At 47.6% G+C, this 25,402-nt stretch overlaps 1 protein-coding gene across 4 annotated transcripts in view; it reads left to right on the top strand.

The window, feature by feature from the left end:
* The window catches only part of LOC104337710 (mitogen-activated protein kinase kinase kinase 1), a 287,667-nt gene that overhangs the window by 201,401 nt on the left and 60,864 nt on the right, over nt 1-25,402 (top strand). Inside the window, exons 1-2 of one of the 4 annotated variants that reach the window (XM_075446279.1) lie at nt 4,812-5,252; nt 18,825-18,954. The exons of 1 other annotated variant lie outside the window; for it this stretch is intronic. In XM_075446279.1, the coding sequence (XP_075302394.1) occupies nt 4,904-5,252; nt 18,825-18,954 (479 nt within the window). In that variant the 5' untranslated portion in view covers nt 4,812-4,903. Of the gene's footprint in view, nt 1-4,728; nt 5,253-18,824; nt 18,955-22,735; nt 22,762-25,402 lie in introns of those variants that run through there. 2 more of the 4 variants (XM_075446280.1, XM_075446281.1) reach the window with 2 other exon arrangements.

Genomic DNA, 25,402 nt, shown 5'->3' with positions numbered 1-25,402 from the left:
TGGCATGTCAGATCCACAAGAGTATAAAGCTCTAGTGGACACTGGTGCACAGTGTACTTTAATGCCGTCAGATTTCAAAGGGTCGGAGTCCATTTGTATTTCGGGAGTGACAGGGGGGTCCCAAGAGCTGAGTGTATTGGAGGCTGAAGTGAGCCTCACTGGGAAGGAGTGGCAGAAGCACCCTATTGTAACTGGCTCCAAAGGCTCCGTGCATCCTTGGCATAGACTATCTTAGGAGAGGGTATTTCAAGGACCCAAAGGGGTATCGGTGGGCTTTTGGCATAGCTGCTTTGGAGACAGAAGAAATTAAACAGCTGTCCATTTTGCCTGGTCTCTCGGAGGATCCTTCCGTTGTGGGGTTGCTGAGGGTTGAAGAACAACAGGTGCCAATCGCAACCACAAGGGTGCACCGGCAACAGTATCGTACCAACCGAGACTCCCTTCTCCCCATTCATCAGCTGATCTGCCAGCTGGAGAGTCAAGGAGTGATCAGCAAAACTCGCTCACCCTTTAATAGTCCCATATGGCCAGTGAGAAAGTCTACTGGAGAGTGGAGACTGACAATAGACTACCGTGGCCTGAATGAAATCACACCACCACTGAGTGCTGCCGTGCCAGACATGTTAGAACTTCAATATCAGCTGGAGTCAAAGGCAGCCAAGGGGTATGCTACAATTGACATCGCTAATGCATTCTTCTCCATCCCTTTGGCAGCAGAGTGCAGGCCACAGTTTGCTTTCACCTGGAGGGGCATCCAGTACACCTGGAATCGACTGCCCCAGGGGTGGAAACACAGTCCCACCATTTGCCATGGGCTGATCCAGGCTGTACTTCAACAGGGTGAAGCTCCAGAACATCTGCAGTACATCGATGACATCATTGTATGGGGTGACACCGCGGAGGAAGTTTTTGAGAAACGGGAGAAAATAGTTCAGATCCTTCTGAAAGCCGCTTTCGCCATTAAGCGAAGTAAAGTCAAGGGAGCTGCGCAAGAGATCCAGTTTTTGGGAATAAAATGGCAGGATGGGTGCCGTCAAATCCCAATGGATGTCATCAACAAAATAGCAGCTATGTCCCCACCAACCAGGAAAAAGGAAGCACAGGCCTTCCTGGGTGTTGTGGGTTTTTGGAGGATGCACATCCCAAATTACAGCCAGATTGCAAGTCCTCTGTACCACGTGACCTGGAAGAAGAATGATTTTGAATGGGGCCCTGAGCAACGACAGGCATTTGAACAAATTAAACGGGAGATAGTTCATGCTGTAGCCCTTGGTCCAGTCCGGTCAGGGCAAGATGTTAAAAATGTGCTCTACACCGCAGCCGGGGAGAATGGCCCAACCTGGAGTCTCTGGGAGAAAGTACCAGGGGAGACTCGAGGTCGACCCCTAGGGTTTTGGATCCGGGGATACAAAGGATCCAAGGCCCGCTATACTCCCACTGAAAAAGAGATTCTGGCAGCATATGAAGGCGTTTGAGCTGCTTCAGAAGTGGTCGGCACTGAAGCACAGCTCCTCCTAGCACCACGATTGCCGGTCCTGGGCTGGATGTTCAAAGAGAGGGTCCCCTCTATGCATCATGCCACTGATGCTACGTGGAGTAAGTGGGTCGCGCTGATCAACCAGCGCGCCCGAATGGGAAACCCCAGTCGCCCAGGAATTCTGGAAGTAATCATGGACTGGCCAGATGGCAAAGATTTTGGACCATCGCCAGAGGAGGAGGTGACACGTGCTGAAGAGGCCCCACTGTATAACAAGCTGCCAGAAGATAAGAAACAGTATGCCCTGTTCACGGATGGGTCCTGTCGCATTGTGGGGAAGCAGCGGAGGTGGAAGGCTGCTGTATGGAGCCCTACACGACAAGTCGCCGAAACTGCCGAGGGAGAAGGTGAGTCCAGCCAGTTTGCAGAGGTGAAAGCCATCCAGCTGGCTTTAGCCATTGCCAGTTGAGAGAAGGGGCCAGTGCTCTATCTTTACACTGACTCCTGGATGGTGGCCAATGCCTTGTGGGGGTGGCTGCAGCAATGGAAGAAGAACAACTGGCAGCGCAGAGGCAAACCTATCTGGGCTGCCCCACTGTGGCAAGATATTGCTGCCTAGCTAGAGAAGCTGGTTGTAAAAGTGCGTCACGTGGACGCCCACGTCCCTAAGAGTCGGGCCACTGAGGAACATCAAAACAACCACCAGGTGGATCAGGCTGCCAAGACTGGAGTGGCTCAGGTGGATCTGGACTGGCAAAATAAGGGTGAACTCTTTATAGCTCGGAGGGCCCATGACACCTCGGGCCACCAAGGAAGAGACGCGACATACAGATGGGCTCGTGACCGAGGGGTGGACTTGACCATGGACACCATCGCACAGGTTATCCATGAATGTGAAACATGTGCTGCAATCAAGCAAGCCAAGCGGGTAAAGCCTCAGTGGTATGGAGGATGATGGCTGAAATATAAATATGGGGAGGCTTGGCAGATTGACTACATCACACTGCCACAAACCCGCCAAGGCAAGCGCTATGTGCTCACAATGGTGGAGGCCACCACCGGATGGCTCGAAACCTACCCTGTGCCCCATGCCACTGCCCAGAATACCATCCTGGGCCTTGAAAAGCAAGTCCTGTGGCGACATGGCACCCCCGAAAGAATTGAGTCGGACAAAGGGACTCACTTTCATAACAGCCTTATAGACACCTGGGCTAAAGAACACGGTATGGAGTGGGTGTATCACATCCCCTACCATGCACCAGCCTCTGGAAAGATCGAACAGTACAATGGGCTGCTAAAAACCACTTTGAGGGCAATGGGGGGTGGGACTTTCAAAAACTGGGATACTCATTTAGCAAAGGCCACCTGGTTGGTTAACACCAGAGGGTCCACGAACCGGGCTGGTCCTGCCCAGTCAAAACTTCTGTGCACCCCGTAGAAGGGGATAAAGTCCCCGTAGTGCACATGCAGAACATGTTAGGGAAGACAGTCTGGGTTAGTCCTACCTCGGGCAAAGGCAAGCCCGTCCGTGGGATTGCTTTTGCTCAAGGACCTGGGTGTACCCGGTGGGTAATGCGGAAGGATGGGGAAGTCCGATGTGTACCTCCATGGGGATTTGATTTTGGGCGAGAATAGTCCATAAATAAATTGTATGAAGTTAATTGTTGAATAACCCTGTCCCTGTCTGTTATCACTGTTATAATTGTTATATGTTATACCAGTAGTATCATAGTAATAATCGTCCAGATTAAAGGATGGACTTTTTGATGAAAACCTAGCAGAGCACAGCGATGATGGGACTGGACCTGGTTTTCAACAACTGGCACCCAGCAACTTCATCAAGACCAACATCTCCTGCAGACTGTGGGCACGGGCCGCACCAGATACATCAGCCGTGAGCTCCGGATGCAGCAAGTGACCGCCCATCACCACACATCACCTCTCCTGCCACGGAAGACCATTACGACAGATGGAGCCTGAAGGCATGGATTAAATGAACTCAATGGACACTTTAGAGTGATGATCCATAGACTGAGGGAATGATATCTGGAGACAGGAGAAGTGGTGGTGATCAACTGGACAATGGGGGTCCTGGGCATGACACAGGTGGTATGGAATAGGGGGTGGATAATGTCCTGGGTTTGGCCAGGACAGGGTTAATTTTCACCAGAATCCAGGAAGGGGCACAGCCAGGCAGGCTGACCCCACCTGGCCAAGCAGAACTGGGTATTCCATACGATGTGCTGTCATGCTGGGTTCCAGGTTGGGGGGAGCTGGGGGGCGGGAACTTACTTGCGGCTGGGGAGCGTGCGCGGCGGGTGGTGAGAGCAGCTCTCTCTGAGGTCTGTTTTGTTTTGTGTATTCCCCTTATCTGTATCGTTGTTGTTCCTGTTCCCTTTGTTTGCTGTTCTGTTAAACTGCCCTTATCCCGACCCACCAGTTTCTGCCTGTTTCTTTCCATTCTCCTCCGCACCCCAGCGGGGGGATTGGCGGCCGCGTGGTGCTTTTGTTTCCAGCCACAGCCAAACAATAACACTGGTGTACTTTGATGAGACAATAATGCTTCCAAGTAGTTTCAGACATGGAAAAGTATCAGAGGACGAGTCTAGCGTCACCTGCCAGGTGAGGGCAACTCAGAGAAGGATGCATGAAGGCTGCAAGCAAGGATGTGCATTGAATTTTGTACTAATTCGAGATTAATGAGCAGGTAAACTTGGGCACAGCAGCAATTTTGCAGCGGCTCGCTGCAGCATAGCAAGACACCGCAGGCGTTTTGCTGCTTCCTCGCCTCTCGCCTGTCTCCTGGGGAGGATGTCACCTGGGGAAGTTTTGGAAGTGCTAGGGAGAGGGAGCACACAGACTTGGTGTTGCGAGCTGGGACATGGTGCCACCAGGAGCCGGCCCAAGTTTCGGGAAGAACTTCCCCGTACTGCCCCACAGCGCCAGCTCCTCATAGGGCGGCAGCTTGCTCGTGCCACGGCCCCACGCCTCGAGGCCGCCGGAGCACCCGCCACTCTCCTGCACATGGGAAGGGCCACGTGGGGGCAGGGACACTCTCCCCATCCAGCACCTCCGCCACCTCTCGGGCGCGACCTGACCCCGTCCGTCCACGGGCTCTGCCCCGCCCCTGACGAGCGAGCGCGACGCCAACACCTGCGCGGGGGCGGGCAGGGCGCCGCCGCGGGCCGCTGTACTTACAGGCAGCCGCCCCGTACCGCCTGCTGCCACCAATCCGCGTCCGCCTCTCACTCTTTCTCTACGCTGTTTCCGTAGTGGGTTGGAGTGCTGGCTTCTTCCAAGCCTTGGGAGTCCTATGTGACCCGCCAGAGAAAATGGCGGCTGCGGGGAATCGCATTTCGTCGTCGGGATTATCCTTGGGCAGCAGTGCGGAGGCGGCCGCTGCCGGGAGCCCGAAGGGCGGTGCGGATGCGGGGAGTGTCACCAGGAGCGGTGAGGGGCTCCTGCGGGAGGCGGGCGGTGGCTGCCGGGAGCAGCGATCTGACTGGAGACGGAAGCAGCTGCGCAAAGTGCGGAGTGTGGAGCTGGACCGGTTGCTTGAGGTGCCCCTCTTCCTCGCCGCTGCCTTGTCCTCCTCTTCGTCAGAGCCTCCCGAGACGCTGCTGCTCCACTACCTGCCCGGGCCGCGCTCCAGCCCCGTCAGCCCGGCTGCCTCCCTCAGCTGTTGCGCCGAGTTCCTGGAGCCGCTGCCGGCGGGGAGCCTGGCGGGGACCGACCCCGCCGCGAAGCGGAGGATGGAGTCGTCTCCAACCGCGAGGTGAGGGGGGGTAGTGGAGGCGGCGGGGCTGTTCTCGCGAGGAGGGCTCGGGCGTTCCGTTCCCACTCCCCCGCGGGCGCCCGGCCGCTGCTTGGCCGGGAGCGGAGGCGGCGGGAGCTGCCCGCGGAGTGCAGGGCTGTGGCGCAGCGGGCAACCCTCGCCCGCTGCCTTCCCGTGGGGTGTGGAGGCACCTGGTGCGTGCTTGAGGGAAAGGTGGCCGCCGGGCTGCCCCGCGGGTTGCCTGCAGCTGTCAGCGGTGCGGGGCTCAGCAGCCGGCTCCAGAGGAGCGGGTCGGGGCGGCGCGTCCCTGCGTCGTGGGCGATTAGCCGCGCGGGAGTCGAGCTGCGTGCGAGGGTGCTTCTACGTTTAACTTCTGCCGGAGTCCCAAAAGGCTTTGGAGTTTGAGTTGGTGGTGGTGGCGGCGGCGGCGGGGACCGAGGTCGGATGCGTCAGCCTTTGGATCGCCGTGCGAGTGGAGCCCCTTAACTCTTCTGCAGCTCATTCGCCTTGGTGCCAGAGCAGGGCATGAGGGTGCTGTGTGGTTTAAGTGGTAGCTGTGCTTCTGCTTCGGGTGCTCACCGAGTATCTGACCGCTTTCTGCACTTGTCCTAGTAGTTTGCTGCACAAAACTGAGTAAATTTTTTTTTTTCTTTCAAAAAACAGTACCTCTGAAGTATAATTCTAACTTGTAGCATCGTCGTATCGTGGAACTGTTTTTTTTGATTCTTAGTAAGGGGGGAGGAAGGCTTTTGAACATAAATGTCCCCTCTCTTTCAGAGAGAAAGTAATTTTGTAGTAGTTCAGTCTAGGTAATACATTTAAGTGGTTTCATTTAGTGCCCTTGTGTTTGTAGTCCTTGTTTGCCTTCAATGTGTTTTATTTGATAAGTCAAGTTTTTTGAGGTTTTATTGAACTACCCATACTATGCCTGTTTGATATATGTAGAAGTATTCAGGGTGAAAGTGAACATGTCCATGGTGAAGCAGTTTAAGTACTTCAGAGCACATTTTAGCTTTAATATGTACTTGCTAGGTCTAACTGGTATGTGTGTGGGAAGGTATTGCAGTAGTGATGGTGTAATTTTGATGTGAAGTTGAAAATTTCATATGGGTTTCTTGTAAGGTTTTATATGATATGGACTGTGTAGTTTAAGGACTTAGTATTAACATCAAAAGCCTTATTTTAGTGCTGCCTTACAGTTTGGCTAATTATTTAAACCTCATAAGAAATGTAGTTCCAGTTTGAGTAGATGGCTTGCGTATTCTTTTAAGTTGTGTCTTATGGTAGTTAAATCAACCTTTAAAAAAATATCCTTGAAGTTTATCTTGGGACTGCTATAATAAAAAATGGTTTCTAGACCAATGTCCTGTTTATATGAATTTTTAGCAATTTTGATGTATTTTGGCCTATTTCTAGGGCAGTGTAAAAATATTTGATATGATGTGGTCCTAACATATGAAATGCCCCTGTACTTAAAGAAGGATTAAGTGTTTCAGTAGGGGAGGAAAATCGTGTATGAGTTTTAGCAAGTATTTGGGTGTTTTTTATGACTCTTAGCACCATTTTTGTCTCTTGAGTTGAGAATTTATAATGTACTGTATCTCATAATACAGTTGTATCCAGTTTCATGGCTTTCAAGGAAAATAAAGGATCGGTGTTGGAACATGTTTAAAACAACTTGGAGTCTCCTGGTGATAGTAAGCAGGAGTTAGGCTTGATATTAGAGGTTCAGGAAGGTCAATATATGTTGCATTGATGCTGAAACATTGAGTCCATCCTTGCTAGTCAGTCCCACAGCAGCAATGACAGAGTAGCTGTGGATTTTTTTTCTGTTCACATGGACAATTTTGCTTCCTTTTAAGTGCCTGCATTTGGACAAGTCAGTGTTTTGAGTGTGTGCGTGATGAGTTAAAACCCTTCTGCCCCAAATGTGCGCTTTCACATTTGACTAGGAATATTAACAGATCATAGAAAATACTAAATGCCAAGTGTTTTTCTCTTTAGCATTTTAGTGAGATAAATCTACTTTTCAACTGTCTTCATGATAAATTTAAATACATGGCAGATTTAATAGTGATTTTTCTTCAGAAATATCCTATAAATGCTAATGTAGAGTATCTAAGTAATTCTGTATGTCGTGTTACCAGTAAATAGGTGTTAGACAAAGTACTACTTTGTCAGGCCACATCAAGAATTTAAAACATCTCTCTGCCCTTGTTGTAATATTAACTTACTAGTTGAAGGAGGGAGATTAATTTGTGTGAGAGTAGCAGTTAGCATATTGCACATTAAATTTGTGAATACAGCTGTTGCCCAGACACTTAAGAGGTAAACTGAAGGGCATAATCAAAATAATGTATTGTGTAGAGGTTTCCTGTTCTGTTCTTAAATATAGTAGTTGCACTTTCATGTAAGGCTATACTGTTTGTTGAAAGATACTGTGTTTGCTCCAAAGTCTTCCTATCAGTCTTTGGTGCTGCAGTCGCTTTCTTTTTAAATAAGTTTTCGGTTTATGCTGGAAGACCCGCATGAGCCTTAGAATGAAGCTGAGAAGGAAAACTGACTCTGCTGTTAAGTCTTAAATTTAAATTTATTACCTTTTTTCTTTAATCTCTCAAGCATCAGGGCAGTAGAACAAATATTTTCACTAAAAGCTGTGGACATTATAAGTTATCTTTTTATATCGCTGTAAGAGGAAGAGGAAGTTGTTTTACTAGGAAATATAGCTTCAAAGATAAAGCACTTTAGACCTTTTTATCCCATGTCTATACTGATAGTATATTGATTTGGTTTACAGAAAAGAATCCTAACAGTGAGTTCAGTGATAACTGTAGTATGGTTTCTTGTAAGTTGAGTTGTAACTTCCAATTTGGGGCAAATCCATGTAGGCAAAATGCACCTCCTTCTCTACAACCTTAACAGTGTCCTCTTAAAAAACATTCAAACCATTTATGTGATGTTTCTTTGTGTCTGAAATTGGTGTAGGTGACTTATTACATCCCTGAGTACAGGATTAGTTATACTGCCATAACCCTGTTTTTATAAAAATGAGAAGCAGGAAATGCTGCAATTAGTCTTCTCTGCATACAGTAACCATGTACTGTGTGACTTGGGTGAAAATTGTTTGAATTCAAATGCATATGCTAGCTATGGCAGATGTCAGATAGTTCAGCTGCAAGACAACCTTTGTAGATATGTATATTGTATTTTCTGTAATTGCTGTTTGTTGATGCCTACTAGAGATACCAAAGACACACTGTGAAACTAAAGTTTTGACTATATGTACAAGTGTACTATTAAAAGCTTGTCAGTTTTAGCTCTGCTTACCAATTTGTAGCACCTTTGGTGACTTTCAGAGGAGGGCATGAATGTATTAATAGAGCACTGGACCAGACAGTGGAGTGGGAACAGAGGGAGAGCAAGTACAATGAAAGCACGGCATGGCCAAGGTTTGATGTGCTCTTTTTCTACTGAAATGATAATGTTCTCTGTTCATGTTGTTGGAATGTAGCGAAGGTAAAAAAAAAAAAAAAATATAGCTTATTTACCTTGGCTAAGAATAGCTAAGGTAAAATATAATTTTATGTGTTTTAATCAAGTCCATATTCTGGATATTTTTCACTGTCTGCTTAAGCCACCAAATTTTCTGCTTCCAGTTTAAGCTGAATACTACTGTGAGAGAAATTTCACCACCTACTCTCAAGCCACAGAGCACAGTAGTGTTTTTGGAAGAGGGTCACCCTCTACCATGTCTGATTTTTATCACTATTAGTTATTGCAAGTGGTAGGGTTCTGCTTAAATGGTTTGATCTGGTATGGCAGTTTCTTTGTTCCTATGCAAAGTAAATGGATTGTAACTAATCTGGAGCTTTCTGTCTCATTGGATTTAGTGATACTAAAGGTTCAGTCTTCACTGTCACTCAGTGGAGTCTAGGTACTGCTCAGTGTGATACCTGCGTATAGATGTGCAATTGTGCCTTACCCAAAGCTCAAATGTGTAGAGTACAAGATACATTTGAAGATCATTTTTTCCTTCTGTATGATGGATTTGAACTTCATGAGATCTTTTACTATGCTAATGCATTTGTTATTGTTTGAAGTTGAAGTAAAGGTAATGGTGCAGCTGTGCAAAAGTTAATCCCAGTGCAGGAAAGGATGAGGTGGGAGTGGAAACAAGCAGCTGGGAGTGGGATGACTGTGGCAATGTATATGTTGGCTTTCGCTGGCTTCCAGTATTGGTGAAACTTGGCTTAAGTTTGTATAAAATAGAAATTATATGTTATCATGTAGCTGTTTGTCCTGGGTTTGGCCAGAACAGGGTTAATTTTCATCGGACTCCAGGAAGGGGCACAGCCGGGTGGGCTGACCCCACCTGACCAAACAGAGCAGGGAATTCCATACCATGTGTTGTCATGCTGGGTTCCGGTGGGGGGGAGCTGGGGGTGGGAACTCACTCACGGCTCCTGGAGCATGCAGCGGCGGTCCTAGAGGGCGGCTCTGTGGGTTGTGCGGTCTGTGTTGTGTTTTCTCCTTATCTGTATTGTTGTTGTTCCTGTTCCCTTTGTTTGCTGTTCTGTTAAACTGCCCTTATCCCGACCCACCAGTTTTTGCCTGTTTTCTTCTCATTCTCCTCTGCACCCTAGTGGGGGGAGGGGCAGCCCCGTGGTGCTTTTGTTGCCGGCCGCAGCCAAACTATAACAGTAAATTTGGCGCCCAAGCGTGGGGCGGGGATAACGGCAGGGCTGAGCAGCGTGTGTTGAAACAGCTTTCTTAGATTTTGTTATACGCGTTTATTTTGTTAGTTAAACAGTCGCCGGTAAAAAATGTTTCTGACTTTGATCAAATGTCTCTGGTATTTAAACCCGTACTTGCTTTATGTTTTCATTGCTGTGCTGTTCATTACCTCAGGGAAAAAGATCAGGATGATGATTTTGCTGTACTGTATGATATCGACTTATGACATGATAACATCACTGTGCATGAAATTAGGCTTGTATTTGCATGCGGCACTGCGGTCATTTCCGTACCTCGGATCCTATGTCTTAGAATTTGTGAATAATCGAACCCAGCCTGTGGGGAAAACGGGAGGGGATACCCTCCCCCACTCTTTAACCCCCCTTCTCTCCCTCAGGCTAGTCCTGATGGCTTTTGAGAATTTCAAGTACCCGTGGGATGCTCAGGCCAGTACTCTCCTATTGTTATGCCTCCTGAATGGGCTTTGGGTCTTGTTTAGGGTTAAACAAGTAGTTAAGAACATCATGCAGAGACCTGCCCCGGGGCTGGATAGCTATGAGTGGCTGGGTGTGTGGGACTGCATGGGCAAGTACCTAGGGCAGTGGACACCCCCGATGTTTTTTAAACTCACCCCTGAGCAAGTGCAGAATCCGGACAATCTGGTAAAATATCTGCAAAAAGTGTGCTGCCACCCTGGGAACTCCAGAGAGACACAAATCACCGCCACGTGCTGGGGTCTGGCCCATGCCTACCGAGCCCTGTTCAACCTGATTCAGTGCCCTAAAGGGGAAAGGGAAGGAAACGAAGTGGCAGGCACTGTGGCTGGCGCTGCCCCCCCAGCCGGCCCTGCAGCCCCTCCAGCCCAACAGGCGGTCACAGCCCCCCTGACCGGCACTGCCACTGCCACAGCTGCAGGGTCTGCCTCGGTTTCCCCAGCGGGCACAGCAGCTGCTCCAGCCCCAGCTCCGGCAGCAGGCATCGCGGCTGAGCCCAATGACCACCCTGTGCCAGTAGCAGTCGCCCCCATAAAACTAAAGAAAGATGCAAAGAAATCAATCACTCAGGAGGATAACAATGAGCCAGGGTCATCGTGGGAGACAGACAGAGATCATCACCCGGTCCCTGTCCCTGGGCGAGCTGCGAGACATGCGGAAAGATTTCAGCTGCCACCCAGGCGAACACATTATCACCTGGCTGCTGCAGTCCTGGGACAACGGGGCCAGCAGCTTGGAATTAGAGGGCAAGGAAGCCAAGCAGCTGGGATCCCTGGCCAGGGATGGGGGCATTGACAAGGCCATTGGGAAAAAGGAACAAGTCCTCAGCCTCTGGAGGAGACTTCTGGCAGGCGTGAGGGAGAGGTACCCCTTCAGTGAGGATTTTGTATGCTATCCTGGCAATTGGACCAATATGGAGAGGGGTATTCAGTACTTGAGGGAATTAGCTGTGCGAGAGCTGGTTTACTATGACACAGACGATGAGCAGGTACCCACAGACCCAGATGAAGTCCAGTGCACACGACCCATGTGGAGGAAGTTTGTGCGGAGCGCACCACCCTCATATGCCAACTCACTGGCAGTAGTAGACTGGAAAGGTAAGGAGGCACCAACAGTGGATGAGGTGGCTGTCAGACTCTGGCAATATGAGGAAAGTCTCTCTTCCTCCCTTGTCTCAGCTGTGGAGAAACTGGTCAAGCGACTCAAAAAGAATATGTCCTACTCCCCACCTGTACGGGCCAGTGTCTCAGCTATTAGGGGCAAGCGTTTCTCTGCTCAGGAGAGGGAATACAGAGGCTGTACACCTCAGGGCACCCTGTGGTTTTACCTGCGTGACCACGGAGAGGACGTGAGGAAGTGGGATGGAAAACCCACCTCAAGTCTAGAGGCACAAGTGTGTGAGTTGCGAGGTAAAACAATCACAAAAGGGGATTCTGTTAGGCAAAAATGCCGCTCCAGTTTCCAGCAGCCAGCTCTCCAGACCAGGTAGACAGTTTGATTTTGATTCCGATCCTCTGGAGGGGACCTCCAAGTCACTTTTACAGCAGGTGAGCAGCAAATTCTCTGAGCAGGATTAGAGGGGCCCTGCCTCCAGCCAGGTGGAGGAAAGGGACAACCGCGTTTATTGGACAGTGTGGATTTGGTGGCCTGGCATGTCAGATCCACAAGAGTATAAAGCTCTAGTGGACACTGGTGCACAGTGTACTTTAATGCCGTCAGATTTCAAAGGGTCGGAGTCCATTTGTACTTCGGGAGTGACAGGGGGGTCCCAAGAGCTGAGTGTATTGGAGGCTGAAGTGAGCCTCACTGGGAAGGAGTGGCAGAAGCACCCTATTGTAACTGGCCCCAAAGGCTCCATGCATCCTTGGCATAGACTATCTTAGGAGAGGGTATTTCAAGGACCCAAAGGGGTATCGGTGGGCTTTTGGCATAGCTGCTTTGGAGACAGAAGAAATTAAACAGCTGTCCATTTTGCCTGGTCTCTCGGAGGATCCTTCCGTTGTGGGGTTGCTGAGGGTTGAAGAACAACAGGTGCCAATCGCGACCACAACAGTGCACCGGCAACAGTATCGTACCAACCGAGACTCCCTTCTCCCCATTCATCAGCTGATCCGCCAGCTGGAGAGTCAAGGAGTGATCAGCAAAACTCGCTCACCCTTTAATAGTCCCATATGGCCAGTGAGAAAGTCTACTGGAGAGTGGAGACTGACAATAGACTACCGTGGCCTGAATGAAGTCACACCACCGCTGAGTGCTGCCGTGCCAGACATGTTAGAACTTCAATATCAGCTGGAGTCAAAGGCAGCCAAAGGGTATGCTACAATTGACATGGCTAATGCATTCTTCTCCATCCCTTTGGCAGCAGAGTGCAGGCCACAGTTTGCTTTCACCTGGAGGTGCATCCAGTACACCTGGAATCGACTGCCCCAGGGGTGGAAACACAGTCCCACCATTTGCCATGGGCTGATCCAGACTGCACTGGAAAAGGGTGAAGCTCCAGAACATCTGCAGTACATTGATGACATCATTGTATGGGGTGACACCGTGGAGGAAGTTTTTGAGAAACGGGAGAAAATAGTTCAGATCCTTCTGAAAGCCGGTTTCGCCATTAAGCGAAGTAAAGTCAAGGGAGCTGCGCAAGAGATCCAGTTTTTGGGAATAAAATGGCAGGATGGGTGCCGTCAAATCCCAATGGATGTCATCAACAAAATAGCAGCTATGTCCCCACCAACCAGCAAAAAGGAAGCACAGGCCTTCCTGGGTGTTGTGGGTTTTTGGAGGATGCACATCCCAAATTACAGCCAGATTGCAAGTCCTCTGTACCACGTGACCCGGAAGAAGAATGATTTTGAATGGGGCCCTGAGCAACGACAGGCATTTGAACAAATTAAACAGGAGATAGTTCATGCCGTAGCCCTTGGGCCAGTCCGGTCAGGGCAAGATGTTAAAAATGTGCTCTACACCGCAGCCGGGGAGAATGGCCCAACCTGGAGTCTCTGGCAGAAAGCACCAGGGGAGACTCGAGGTCGACCCCTGGGGTTTTGGAGTCAGGGATACAGAGGATCCGAGGCCCGCTATACTCCCACTGAAAAAGAGATTCTGGCAGCATATGAAGGCGTTTGAGCTGCTTCAGAAGTGGTCGGCACTGAAGCACAGCTCCTCCTAGCACCACGATTGCCGGTCCTGGGCTGGATGTTCAAAGAGAGGGTCCCCTCTACGCATCATGCACCGATACTATGTGGAGTAAGTGGGTCGCGCTGGTCGCCCAGCGCGCCCGAATGGGAAACTCCAGTCGCCCAGGATTTCTGGAGGTCATCATGGACTGGCCAGAAGGCAAAGAGTTTGGAACATCGCCAGAGGAGGAGGTGACACGTGCTGAAGAGGCCCCACTGTATAACAAGCTGCCAGAAGATAAGAAACAGTATGCCCTGTTCACGGATGGGTCCTGTCGCATTGTGGGGAAGCAGCGGAGGTGGAAGGCTGCTGTATGGAGCCCTACACGAGAAGTCGCCGAAACTGCTGAAGGAGAAGGTGAGTTGAGCCAGTTTGCAGAGGTGAAAGCCATCCAGCTGGCTTTAGACATTGCCAGTCGAGAGAAGTGGCCAGTGCTCTATCTTTACACTGACTCCTGGATGGTGGCCAACGCCTTGTGGGGGTGGCTGCAGCAATGGAAGAAGAACAACTGGCAGCGCAGAGGCAAACCTATCTGGGCTGCCCCACTGTGGCAAGATATTGCTGCCCGTCTGGAGCAGTTGGCTGTAAAAGTCCGTCATGTGGATGCCCACGTCCCTAAGAGTCGGGCCACTGAGGAACATCAAAACAACCACCAGGTGGATCAGGCTGCTAAGATTGAAGTGGCTCAGGTGGATCTGGACTGGCAACATAAGGGTGAACACTTTATAGCTCAGTGGGCCCATGACACCTCGGGCCACCAAGGAAGAGATGCGACATACCGATGGGCTTGTGACCGAGGGGTGGACTTGACCATGGACACCATCGCACAGGTTATCCATGAATGTGAGACATGCACTGCAATCAAGCAAGCCAAGCGGGTAAAGCCTCAGTGGTATGGAGGACGATGGCTAAAGTATAAATATGGGGAGGCTTGGCAGATTGACTACATCACACTGCCACAAACCCGCCAAGGCAAGCGCTATGTGCTCACAATGGTGGAGGCCACCACCGGATGGCTGGAAACCTACCCTGTGCCCCATGCCACCGCCCGGAATACCATCCTGGGCCTTGAAAAGCAAGTCCTGTGGCGACATGGCACCCCCGAAAGAATTGAGTCGGACAAAGGGACTCACTTTCATAACAGCCTCATAGACACCTGGGCTAAAGAACACGGTATCGAGTGGGTCTATCACATCTCCTACCATGCACCAGCCTCTGGAAAGATCGAACAGTACAATGGGCTGCTAAAAACCACTTTGAGGGCAATGGGGGGTGGGACTTTCAAAAACTGGGATACTCATTTAGCAAAGGCCACCTGGTTGGTGAACACCAGAGGGTCCACGAACCGGGCTGGTCCTGCCCAGTCAAAACTTCTGTGCACCCCGTAGAAGGAGATAAAGTCCCCGTAGTGCACATGCAGAACATGTTAGGGAAGACAGTCTGGGTTAGTCCTGCCTCGGGCAAAGGCAAGCCCGTCCGTGGGATTGCTTTTGCTCAAGGACCTGGGTGTACCTGGTGGGTAATGCGGAAGGATGGGGAAGTCCGATGTGTACCTCCATGGGGATTTGATTTTGGGTGAGAATAGTCCATAAATAAATTGTATGAAGTTAATTGTTGAATAACCCTGTCCCTGTCTGTTATCACTGTTATAATTGTTATATGTTATACCAGTAGTATCATAGTAATAATCGTCCAGATTAAAGGATGGACTTTTTGATGAAAACCTAGCAGAGCACAGCGATGATGGGACTGGACCTGGTTTTCAACAACTGGCACCCAGCAACTTCATCAAGATCAACATCTCCTGCAGACTGTGGGCACGGGCCGCACCAGATGCATCAGCCGTGAGCTCCGGATGCAGCAAGTGACCGCCCATCACCTCTCCTGCCACGGAAGACCATTACGACAGATGGAGCCTGAAGTCATGGATTAAATGAACTCAATGGACACTTTAGAGTGATGATCCATAGACTAAGGGAATGATATCTGGAGACAGGAGAGGTGGTGGTGATCAACTGGACAATGGGGGTCCTGGGCATGACGTAGATGGTATGGAATAGGGGGTGGATGATGTCCTGGGTTTGGCCAGGACAGGGTTAATTTTCACCAGAATCCAGGAAGGGGCACAGCCAGGCGGGCTGACCCCACCTGGCCAAGCAGAACTGGGTATTCCATACCATGTGCTGTCATGCTGGGTTCCGGTCGGGGCGGAGCTTGGGGTGGGAACTCACTCGCGGCTCCTGGAGCATGCAGTGGCGGTAATGGAGGGCGGCTCTGTGGGTTGTGCGGTCTGTGTTGTGTTTTCTCCTTATCTGTGTTGTTGTTGTTCCTGTTCCCTTTGTTTGCTGTTCTGTTAAACTGCCCTTATCCCGACCCACCAGTTTTTGCCTGTTATCTTCTCATTCTCCTCCGCATCTCGGTGGGGGGAGGGGTGGTCGCGTGGTGCTCTTGTTGCCGGCTGCACCAAACTATAACACTGTTCTTTAAACAAACTTGTCAAGCTAGTTTTTAGCAACAGTGGTGATAAGAGAATGGGTCTGGTTTGAGTTCTGGAGTTTCTAATGCTAATATCTGTGTTCTTGGTGAATTCTCTGTGAAGGCCTAAGGGTTGTCTTGTTTTACTTGTCTGCTCTGCTTTCACTTAAAACTCTAGAATTACAGTTCATTGTTTTGCTTGAGGCAAAGAGGACAGAAAGTCTTTGAGAGCTTCATTATTTTTCTTTAGGTGACTAGGAGAACGTGGTTAAGTGGGAAGTTTTTTTTCTTCCCTCTTTTTATCGTTAGCTGGGGGCTCAGTGGTGTTGCCTGTAGGACACTTATGATTTTCTGTCTTGCCACCCTGCAGAACTGGAGAATCCTGCTTGGTGGTGAATAGTTTTGATTGTTTTTTCCCTGTGAGATAGGTTTGTGGGTTTGTTGGGGGGGGGGGGAGGGGGTTGCCTTTTTTTTTTTTTTTTTTTTTTTTGAACATCAGTTCTTGTTGGATCTTGACTGGAAAATGACCTGAAAAAAACCCCAGCAGCTCTATTTACTTGATACTCAAACATTTGGATTTGGGAATTGTTTACTTTCTGTCTGGAAACTGATGAAATGCTTTTAAAATTGTCTAAACAAAAACTGATACGGCCATCGATCTCTCTTAATTTTGCTCTGAAATGTCCAGTTTTTTGATAGTGCTCAGCTTCTGTTGACTGAGAAATTGAAAGTGTTTGTAGAAAGTGTTTTTTTTTTTTTCTTTGAAGTTAAAACTTGTCATTGAATATTCTGGTTCCTCTGCTATGAGATTGTAACCAAGGGGATGAAATCTGTTAACCGTAAACATAAACCATGGTGCTAGTTATGTCCCTTGTGTAGCCCCTGCCCATCTGGATGTTAGGTCCAGGAACAGAGAGTTTGGTCTCTAGGTAATTGTCAATGTTAAACAATAACGGTAAAGGGGGATTTTTAATAGGAATAGCATTACTATGGTTGCAGGTGTGTTTGTGGTTTTTATCTATTGTCTAAATTAACTGAAACAAAAAGTCCTATGTTTCCAACTTGAAATGTTAGCGGTCGCCTAGAACCAGTCAAGGCGACCTAGCTACAGCGACATAGTTACAGCCACTGTTTTGGTTTCGGCTGCCGCTGGCAACAGAAGCACCAGGCGGCAGCCCCTCCCCCCGCCGCGGTGCGGAGGAGAATGAAAAGAAAGAGGCAGAAACCGGTGGGTCGGGATAAGGGCAGTGTAACAGAACAGCAGACAAAGGGAACAGGAACAACAACGATACAGATAAGGAGAAAATAGGACACAAACTCGCACAACAGACCTGCTCTCCCAGACAGGACCGGCGCCGCGCGCTCCCCAGCCGCAAGTGAGTCACTGCTGCGCTGCCCCCCCCCCCCCCCCACCGGAACCCAGTGTGACAGCACATGGAATGGAATACCGGGCTCTGTTTGGCCAGGTGCGGTCAGCCCCCACTCCCTGGCTGTGCCCCTTCCTGGAGTCTGGTGAAAATTAACCCTGTCCTGGCCAAACCCAGGACATTATCCACCCCCTATTCCATACCACCTGTGTCATGCCCAGGACCCCCATTGTCCAGTTGATCACCACCACTTCTCCTGTCTCCAGATATCATTCCCTTAGTCTATGGATCATCACTCTAAAGTGTCCATTGAGTTCATTTAATCCATGACTTCGGGCTCCATCTGTCGTAATGATCTTCCGTGGCAGGAGAGGTGATGGGCGGTCACTTGCTGCATCCGGAGCTCACGGCTGATGCATCTGGTGCGGCCCGTGCCCACAGTCTGCAGGAGATGTTGATCTTGATGAAGTTGCTGGGTGCCAGTTGTTGAAAACCAGGTCCAGTCCCATCATCGCTGTGCTCTGCTAGGTTTTCATCAAAAAGTCCATCCTTTAATCTGGACGATTATTACTATGATACTACTGGTATAACATATAACAATTATAACAGTGATAACAGACAGGGACAGGGTTATTCAACAATTAACTTCATACAATTTATTTATGGACTATTCTCGCCCAAAATCAAATCCCCATGGAGGTACACATCGGACTTCCCCATCCTTCCGCATTACCCACCGGGTACACCCAGGTCCTTGAGCAAAAGCAATCCCGTGGACGGCGCCGTGCGCTCCCCAGCCACAAGTGAGTCCCTGCCGCGCTGGCCCCCTCCACCGGAACCCAGCGTGAAGGCACATGGTATGGAATACCGGGCTCTGTTTGGCCAGGTGGGGTCAGCCCACCCCCCGGCTGTGCCCCTTCCTGGAGTCCGGTGAAAATTAACCCTGTCCTGGCCAAACCCAGGACAGCGACCTAACTACGGGACAAGAGCCAGAAGAGGACTGCGCATGTGCAGAAGCTGGGGTCAACCAGCGGAGACTGTGATGAAGAGGATGAGCCTTCATCTTGGGACCCCCGATGACCACCACTAGGAGGCACTGCGCAAGTGCGGGTGGGAGGAATGTATGAAAATGAACTAATTTTTCTATGAAAGGGATAAGTTATGTAAGCTAATAAATATGTATATTTTGATCTATATAAACTATACGGAAAAGGTATGAGGTATGCATGTTTGGTGGAATTATCCCCCGTGCATCCAGCGCTGCGATAAAGAATGCCTGCCTTTTAACACTACATTGGTGCTACGAGGTTTTATTCCCGGATTTTCAGTGACAGTTTCTGGCGACTCTGGTGGGACCCTGCTTGTGAATACCGACGGATCCGTGGGATCATGGGACCTCCAGCCGGCATCGAGGGATTCTCGAGGAGAAGCTCTGATCCCCGGACCGAAGGATTCCAAGTAAGTCCCCTGGAATTTAATTAAGGCATTCTTTAGGTGTAATATATGCCTGCTCATAAATCGCGGTGAAAGCCTCGTAGAGTTGGGCTAAAAAGGTGCCTTGTGAAAAGTCTCTGCTCAGTGAAAGCCAGTGGAGCGGGGCCCAAGGGGGTCGTCTTCAACAGGGGGTTGAAGTCTCCAGGATCTCAGCGGGGGACTGGGATCTGAGAGGGAAATCTCACAGGGGGTGGGATTCCTCTGGCTCGTGTCTGTGATATAGTGCACAATCACTACCACTGGTCGTTTGAAGGATGGGCACCTTTCCGAGTAAGAAGCCCATCCCATGGGGTACACCTTTGGGATGTATTTTGAAACACTGGAAAGAGCTGGGGGGGGGACACTCTTTACCTCGGAAACAGTTAATTGAGTATTGTAATCATTGGTGGCCGTTGTATACTCTGGATGATGGGGAGAAGTGGCCGGAGGACGGGATTCTGCGTTATAATACCATTTTGCAATTAATGTTGTTTTGTAAAAGGAAAGGTAAATAGGAAAAAATGACATATGTAGATTTGTTTTTTTCTCGTTGAGAAATCATTCGGAATGGCAAAGGCAGTGTGGGATACATCTGTGCGGTTCTATGGTAATGGCTTTAAAGGAAGGAAACTGCGAAAAGGGTTCAAAGAAATGTTGCGCCCCTTGTAGTGTTGGCAAAGAGTGTTTGAAATATGAGCCTGAGGAGGATGATGTTGAATTAATGGTTGCACCTTGCCGGAGATGGGGAGGTGATCAGGAGGACCGAAAATCTGAGAGTGATAGTCCTTCTGTTTCTCCTATGGGGGGGGGGGCAGGAAGATTTAGCCCGGTTTCGGGAAGGACACGGGGAAGGACGGGGTGGGGGGTAGCAGAATCGGCTTCTCCCCTCCAAGCCCCTCTCTGAGAAGCTAGGGAATGAGGAAGTAAAATTTTTAATAAATACAAAGACCACTTATTTGGTATTAAACACATGTAAAGGGAAATGTAGTCGTAAATCTGTAAATGTTGTTGGTGTGACAGGGTAAAAAGAAAATTAACCTTTCCTAGAGCTGTTGAAATTTAGATTGGGAAAACAGTGGGTAACTCACCAGTTTTTATATATGCCTGAATGTCCATTGCCTTTGTTAGGATGAGATTTATTAAGCAAATTAGAGGCACAAATAACTTTTAAAAATGAGGAAATTGAATTATTGATACCAGAATCAAAAGCCGTAGAGGCAAGGGTGTTTATGTTACAGGATTCTTTTAAGGAGGAGCAAATTCCAGAAGAGGTGGAAAACGCAGTAATCCCCCTTGGTTTGGGCAAATGAAGTTCCGGGACGGTCCAAATTGGCAGAACCGGTAAAAGTGACCTTAAAACCTGGATCCAAACCGGTAAGACAAAAACAATATCCTACTAAGTGGGAGGCTCGAAAAGGATTGGAGGGGTTAATCACGAAATTTTGGGAATGTGGACTTTTGGTAGAATGCGAATCAGAATATAACACTCCTATGTTACCAGTAAGGAAATCTGGAGGAAAAGAGTATCGGCTAGTCCAGGATTTAAGAGCTATAAATCAGATAGTTCAAGATATACACCCAGTAGTAGCCAATCCCTATACTTTACTGACATCTCTGAAAGAGGAACATAAATGGTTTACTGTACTAGATTTAAAGGATGCCTTCTTTTGCATACCTCTGGATATACAAAATGAAAGCATATTTGCTTTTGAATGGGAGAGCCCTGCAACAGGACGAAAGATGGCAACTGACATGGACTGTACTTCCACAAGGATTCAAAAATAGCCCCACAATATTTGGGAATCGGTTGGCAAAAGAATTAGAAATATGGAAGAAACAGAACCAGGAAAAGAAAACATTGTTGAACTTAAAAAAGCATTGATGATGGCCCCTGCCTTGGGTTTAACTGATCTAACCAAACCTTTTGCACTGTTTGTACATGAGAGGCAACACCTGGCCCTTGGAGTGCTGGCACAACGTCTGGGATCCTGGAGGTGCAGTAGGATACTTCTCTAAACAACTTGACAACGTGAGTAAAGGATGGCCGGGATGTTTGCGCGCTGTGGCAGCAACGGTATTGCTGATTCAGGAAGCTCGAAAATTGACTATGGGCCAAAAGATAGTGGTATATGTACCACACATGGTAGTAACTGTTTTAGAACAAAAGGGGGGTCATTGGCAGGATGCTGAAATATCAGGTTGTCCTGCTGGAGCAGGACGATGTGGAATTAAAAACCACAACCATCGTAAATCCAGCAATGTTTCTGTTGACGGAAAATCTGACAGAAAGTCTAGAACATGACTGTCTGCTAACTGTTGAACAAGTCTATTCCAGCAGACTGGACCTGAGGGATGAGCCTCTGGAAAATCCTGATTTGGAGTTGTTCACGGATGGAAGCAGCTTTGTGAAAGAGGGAAGACGAGCGGCCGGATATGCTGTTGTCACCACCACCGATGTACTGGAGTCAGGAACGCTACCTGCAAATACCTCGGCACAGAAAGCAGAACTGGTGGCGTTGAAGCAAGCCTTGCGAATGGCAGAAGGAAAGAGGTTAAATATATGGACTGATTCCAAATATGCATTTGGTGTGATTCATGCTCATGGGGCTATCTGGAAAGAAAGAGGACTGCTCTCAGCCCAAGGTTCATCGATAAAACATAAAGAAGAAATCCTTCAGCTCCTCGAAGAAGTGCAGAAACCAAAGGAAGTGGCGATAATGCGCTGCAAGGCTCATCAATTTGGTCAGACAGCTGTAAACATAGGTAATCGATTGGTGGACAAAACAGCAAAGGAGGCTGCTAAACAAGGTATCTTTGCACTAGTACCAGTGAAACAGATAAAAATCCCGAATCTGAAACCAAAATATAGTAAATTGGATGAACAATTAGCAGAGCAATTGAAAGCATCACAAAATATGCTTGTGTGGTGGGTAACACCAGAAAAACAGGTAATAGTAACCCTGCAAGTCATGTTAGAACTTGCAAAAGAAAAGCATGCACAGACCCATTGGGGCATAGATGCTATGGTTTCGAGCCTAAAATCATCTGTAGTGTGTGTAGGAATGACAGGGGTAATTAAATCTATAGTAGCCAAGTGTCCAATTTGTCTCAAAAATAATCCTTTAAACCAGAAAAAGGCATCCTTAGGAGTAACAAAACAGGGTAACTCCCCAGGAGATTATTGGCAAATTGATTTTTCTGAACTGCCCAGGCAGAATGGATTCAGGTATCTATTAGTATTAATTGATACTTTTTCTGGATGGCAGGAAACTTTTCCTTGTCGCACCAACAAAGCAAGAGAAGTAGTTAAGATATTGCTAAAAGAAATAATACCAAGGTTTGGGGTACCAATAGGCATGTCTTCTGATAGGGGACCACATTTTGTAGCAGAAATAGTTCAACAAGTAAGTAAAGTCTTAGAAATAGATTGGAATTTACATACCCCCTGGAGGCCGCAATCAAGTGGGAAAATTGAAAGAATGAACCAAACATTAAAAAGACAAATAAGTAAAATTTGCCAAGAGGTGTCTTTTAAATGGCCACAAGCTTTACCATTAGCACTTCTGAGAATCAGAGTCCAACCAAGATCTAAAGATGGTGTAAGTCCATACGAAATTTTGTATGGCAGACCTTATCAGACTCCTTTAATCCCAGGGGATATAAAAATAGCAGGGGAAACAGATTTAAAAATGTATTTGATTTCTTTAGGAAAAACCCTCGAGGCACTCCGAAAATACATTGTGCTGACCAGATTGCTTGCTTTGGATACGCCTGTGCATCAATATCAACCAGGTGATTTTGTGTATATAAGGACTTAGAACTGTGAACCATTGCAGAAGTGGAAGGGACCTTTCCAGGTACTGTTAACAACTTACACTGCGATCAAAGTAGAAGGGGTGGAACCATGGATACACTACACTCAAGTGAAAAAGGCCCCTTCGTGGAAGGTCATAAATAGAGACCCAGAAACTGCAAAACTGACTTCAAAGTATATCTAAAAAGAGAGATTATTGCTGCAAAATGCCGGAAAATTGTATCTGGCAATTAATGGTGATGGGAGCTCTGTTCAGTGTGTTAGTAGAAAAGACAAAGAATGTTGATCCACTACCAATAAAAGCTGAACAATTAATATACCTCCCAAGGGGGACTCCGGAGGAAAATTTGATGATTGGGCTCATAAAAGAATTTGCAAATTTACAAAACGTGACCCAAATAACTGCATGTCTTCCAATCCCAAGGGTGGTAGGAGAATCAGTCCCGTGGGGAATCTTGACAACAAATCTGAGTAACCAAGAACCCAACAATGACAGCACTCATTGTGAACAAGTTCCCGTTGTTGAGTGGCATGAACAAACAAGTTATGTTAAAAAGCAATGGAAAACCACTGGAAGTAGAGCAGATTGTGAAAAGTTACTGAATCATGTGTTTGTTAAAATAGGTAGATTTCATAATGTGGGTTGGTGCACTTATGATGAAGCAGTTAAGACAAACATTAGTCGAACAATCATGAAATGGGAATGCAGAAGGTACAACCAAACTAAACAAGAAATAACTTTGTGGGATTCAGTATGGTCAATGGCCAATGCCCCCTGGTGTTTCACTTGGGATGGGATGATTTTCGCAGCTTTCCCATCAATCGATGACAAAGGAAGTACTTCCCGAGAAAAGGAAATTATAGTACCTTGGTGGAATTGTACAAAAATATATAATTGCAGCAGAGTTAGTAAAGCGATCCAGAGTGTTCCACCTCTAACAGCTGCCTTGAAATATGGATGCCAGTGTAGGGGACTTAGAAATGATTTACAATTGACTGACACCTATAAGCCCAAAAGAGGAACCTTCTTTAGTTGTAGGAAATCTACAATTCAAAGTCCGGGACATTTAGTTTGGGCAATGAGTGATGGAACCTGGTCCACTCACCTACCAGTGGATGGTAAGGTAAAACAAATTACTTTGGGAATGCCAACATTATGTCCAATTTGGAAAAAGACTCCCTTTAAAGGGAACTCTGAAAATTTGAAATTATTACGAACAAAAAGGTCAGAAGTTGAGGAAGATGAAAACTGGAATGAGCCTTCAACAGGAGTAAAAATTGGATGGGCCTTAGAATCTTTATTGACTCCCTTATCGACTTATAGGAATAAGGCCTGGTTATATAAACTAACTGGTCAAGTAGAAAAATTAGCAAATGTAACAAGGAAAGGATTCAGACAGTTAAACCTATAGTTGCAAGCAACTTCAAGAATGACCTTGCAAAACAGAATGGCCTTAGACATGCTCCTGTTAAAAGAACATGGAGTATGTGGATACCTGAGAGATAAAATAGATCATTGCTGCATACACATCCCCAGTGTCACTCAAGATGTTGAACATGACCTAGACTTACTAGGACAAATAGAAAAACACGCTCAGGAGATTCAACACGACATGCAGGAAAATTGGCTTGACAAAATTTTTAATGGATTAGGGTGGAACATTAGTTCTTGGGTCAAATCTTTAATCAGTACTGGACTGCTTTTATTGGTAATAGTTGTAGTAGTAATGCTCATATACTATTGCCTAAAAAGAGAACTCATGAACAGAACTGCTTTTAATCGGAAAATTATTCAAGCTGTTGCTAGAAGACAAAACCCTGGTGAATCGGCTGCTACACCTCCGCCACCCTATAGCGAAATGAATGAATTATAAAACGAATATAACAATCAATAGCTATCTAACCATTGTGATTGAAATAAAGTTTGGTATAGAATAGAATGGAAGTATTGAAAGATAATTATTTCAAAACTTCCAAAGGGGGGAAATGTAACCAAGGGGATGAAATCTGTTAACCATAAACCATGGTGCTAGTTATGTCCCTTGTGTAGCCCCTGCCCATCTGGACGTTAGGTCCAGGAACAGAGAGTTTGGTTTCTAGGTAATTATCAATGTTAAACAATAATGGTAAAGGGGGATTTTTAATAGGAATAGCATTACTATGGTTGCAGGTGTGTTTGTGGTTTTTATCTATTGTCTAAATTAACTGAAACAAAAACTCCTATGTTTCCCACCTGAAATGTTAGCGGTCGCCTAGAGCCAGTCAAGGCGACCTAGCTACAGCGACATAGTTACAGCGACCTAACTACGGGACAAGAGCCAGAAGAGGACTGCGCATGTGCAGAAGCTGGGGTCAACCAGCAGACACTGTGATGAAGAGGATGAGCCTTCATCTTGGGACCCCCGATGACCACCACTAGGAGGCACTGCGCAAGTGCGGGTGGGAGGAGTGTATGAAAATGAACTAATTTTACTATGAAAGGGATAAGTTATGTAAGCTAATAAATATGTATATTTTGATCTATATAAACTATACGGAAAAGGTATGAGGTATGCATGTTTGGTGGAATTATCCCCCGTGCATCCAGTGCTGTGATAAAGAATGCCTGCCTTTTAACAC

The sequence above is a fragment of the Opisthocomus hoazin genome, chromosome W (assembly GCF_030867145.1).
Source record: "Opisthocomus hoazin isolate bOpiHoa1 chromosome W, bOpiHoa1.hap1, whole genome shotgun sequence".
In the NCBI taxonomy this organism is placed as follows: Eukaryota; Metazoa; Chordata; class Aves; order Opisthocomiformes; family Opisthocomidae; genus Opisthocomus; species Opisthocomus hoazin.
Note: the sequence above shows the minus strand (reverse complement) of the source record. Positions and strands in the feature narration are given on the sequence as shown.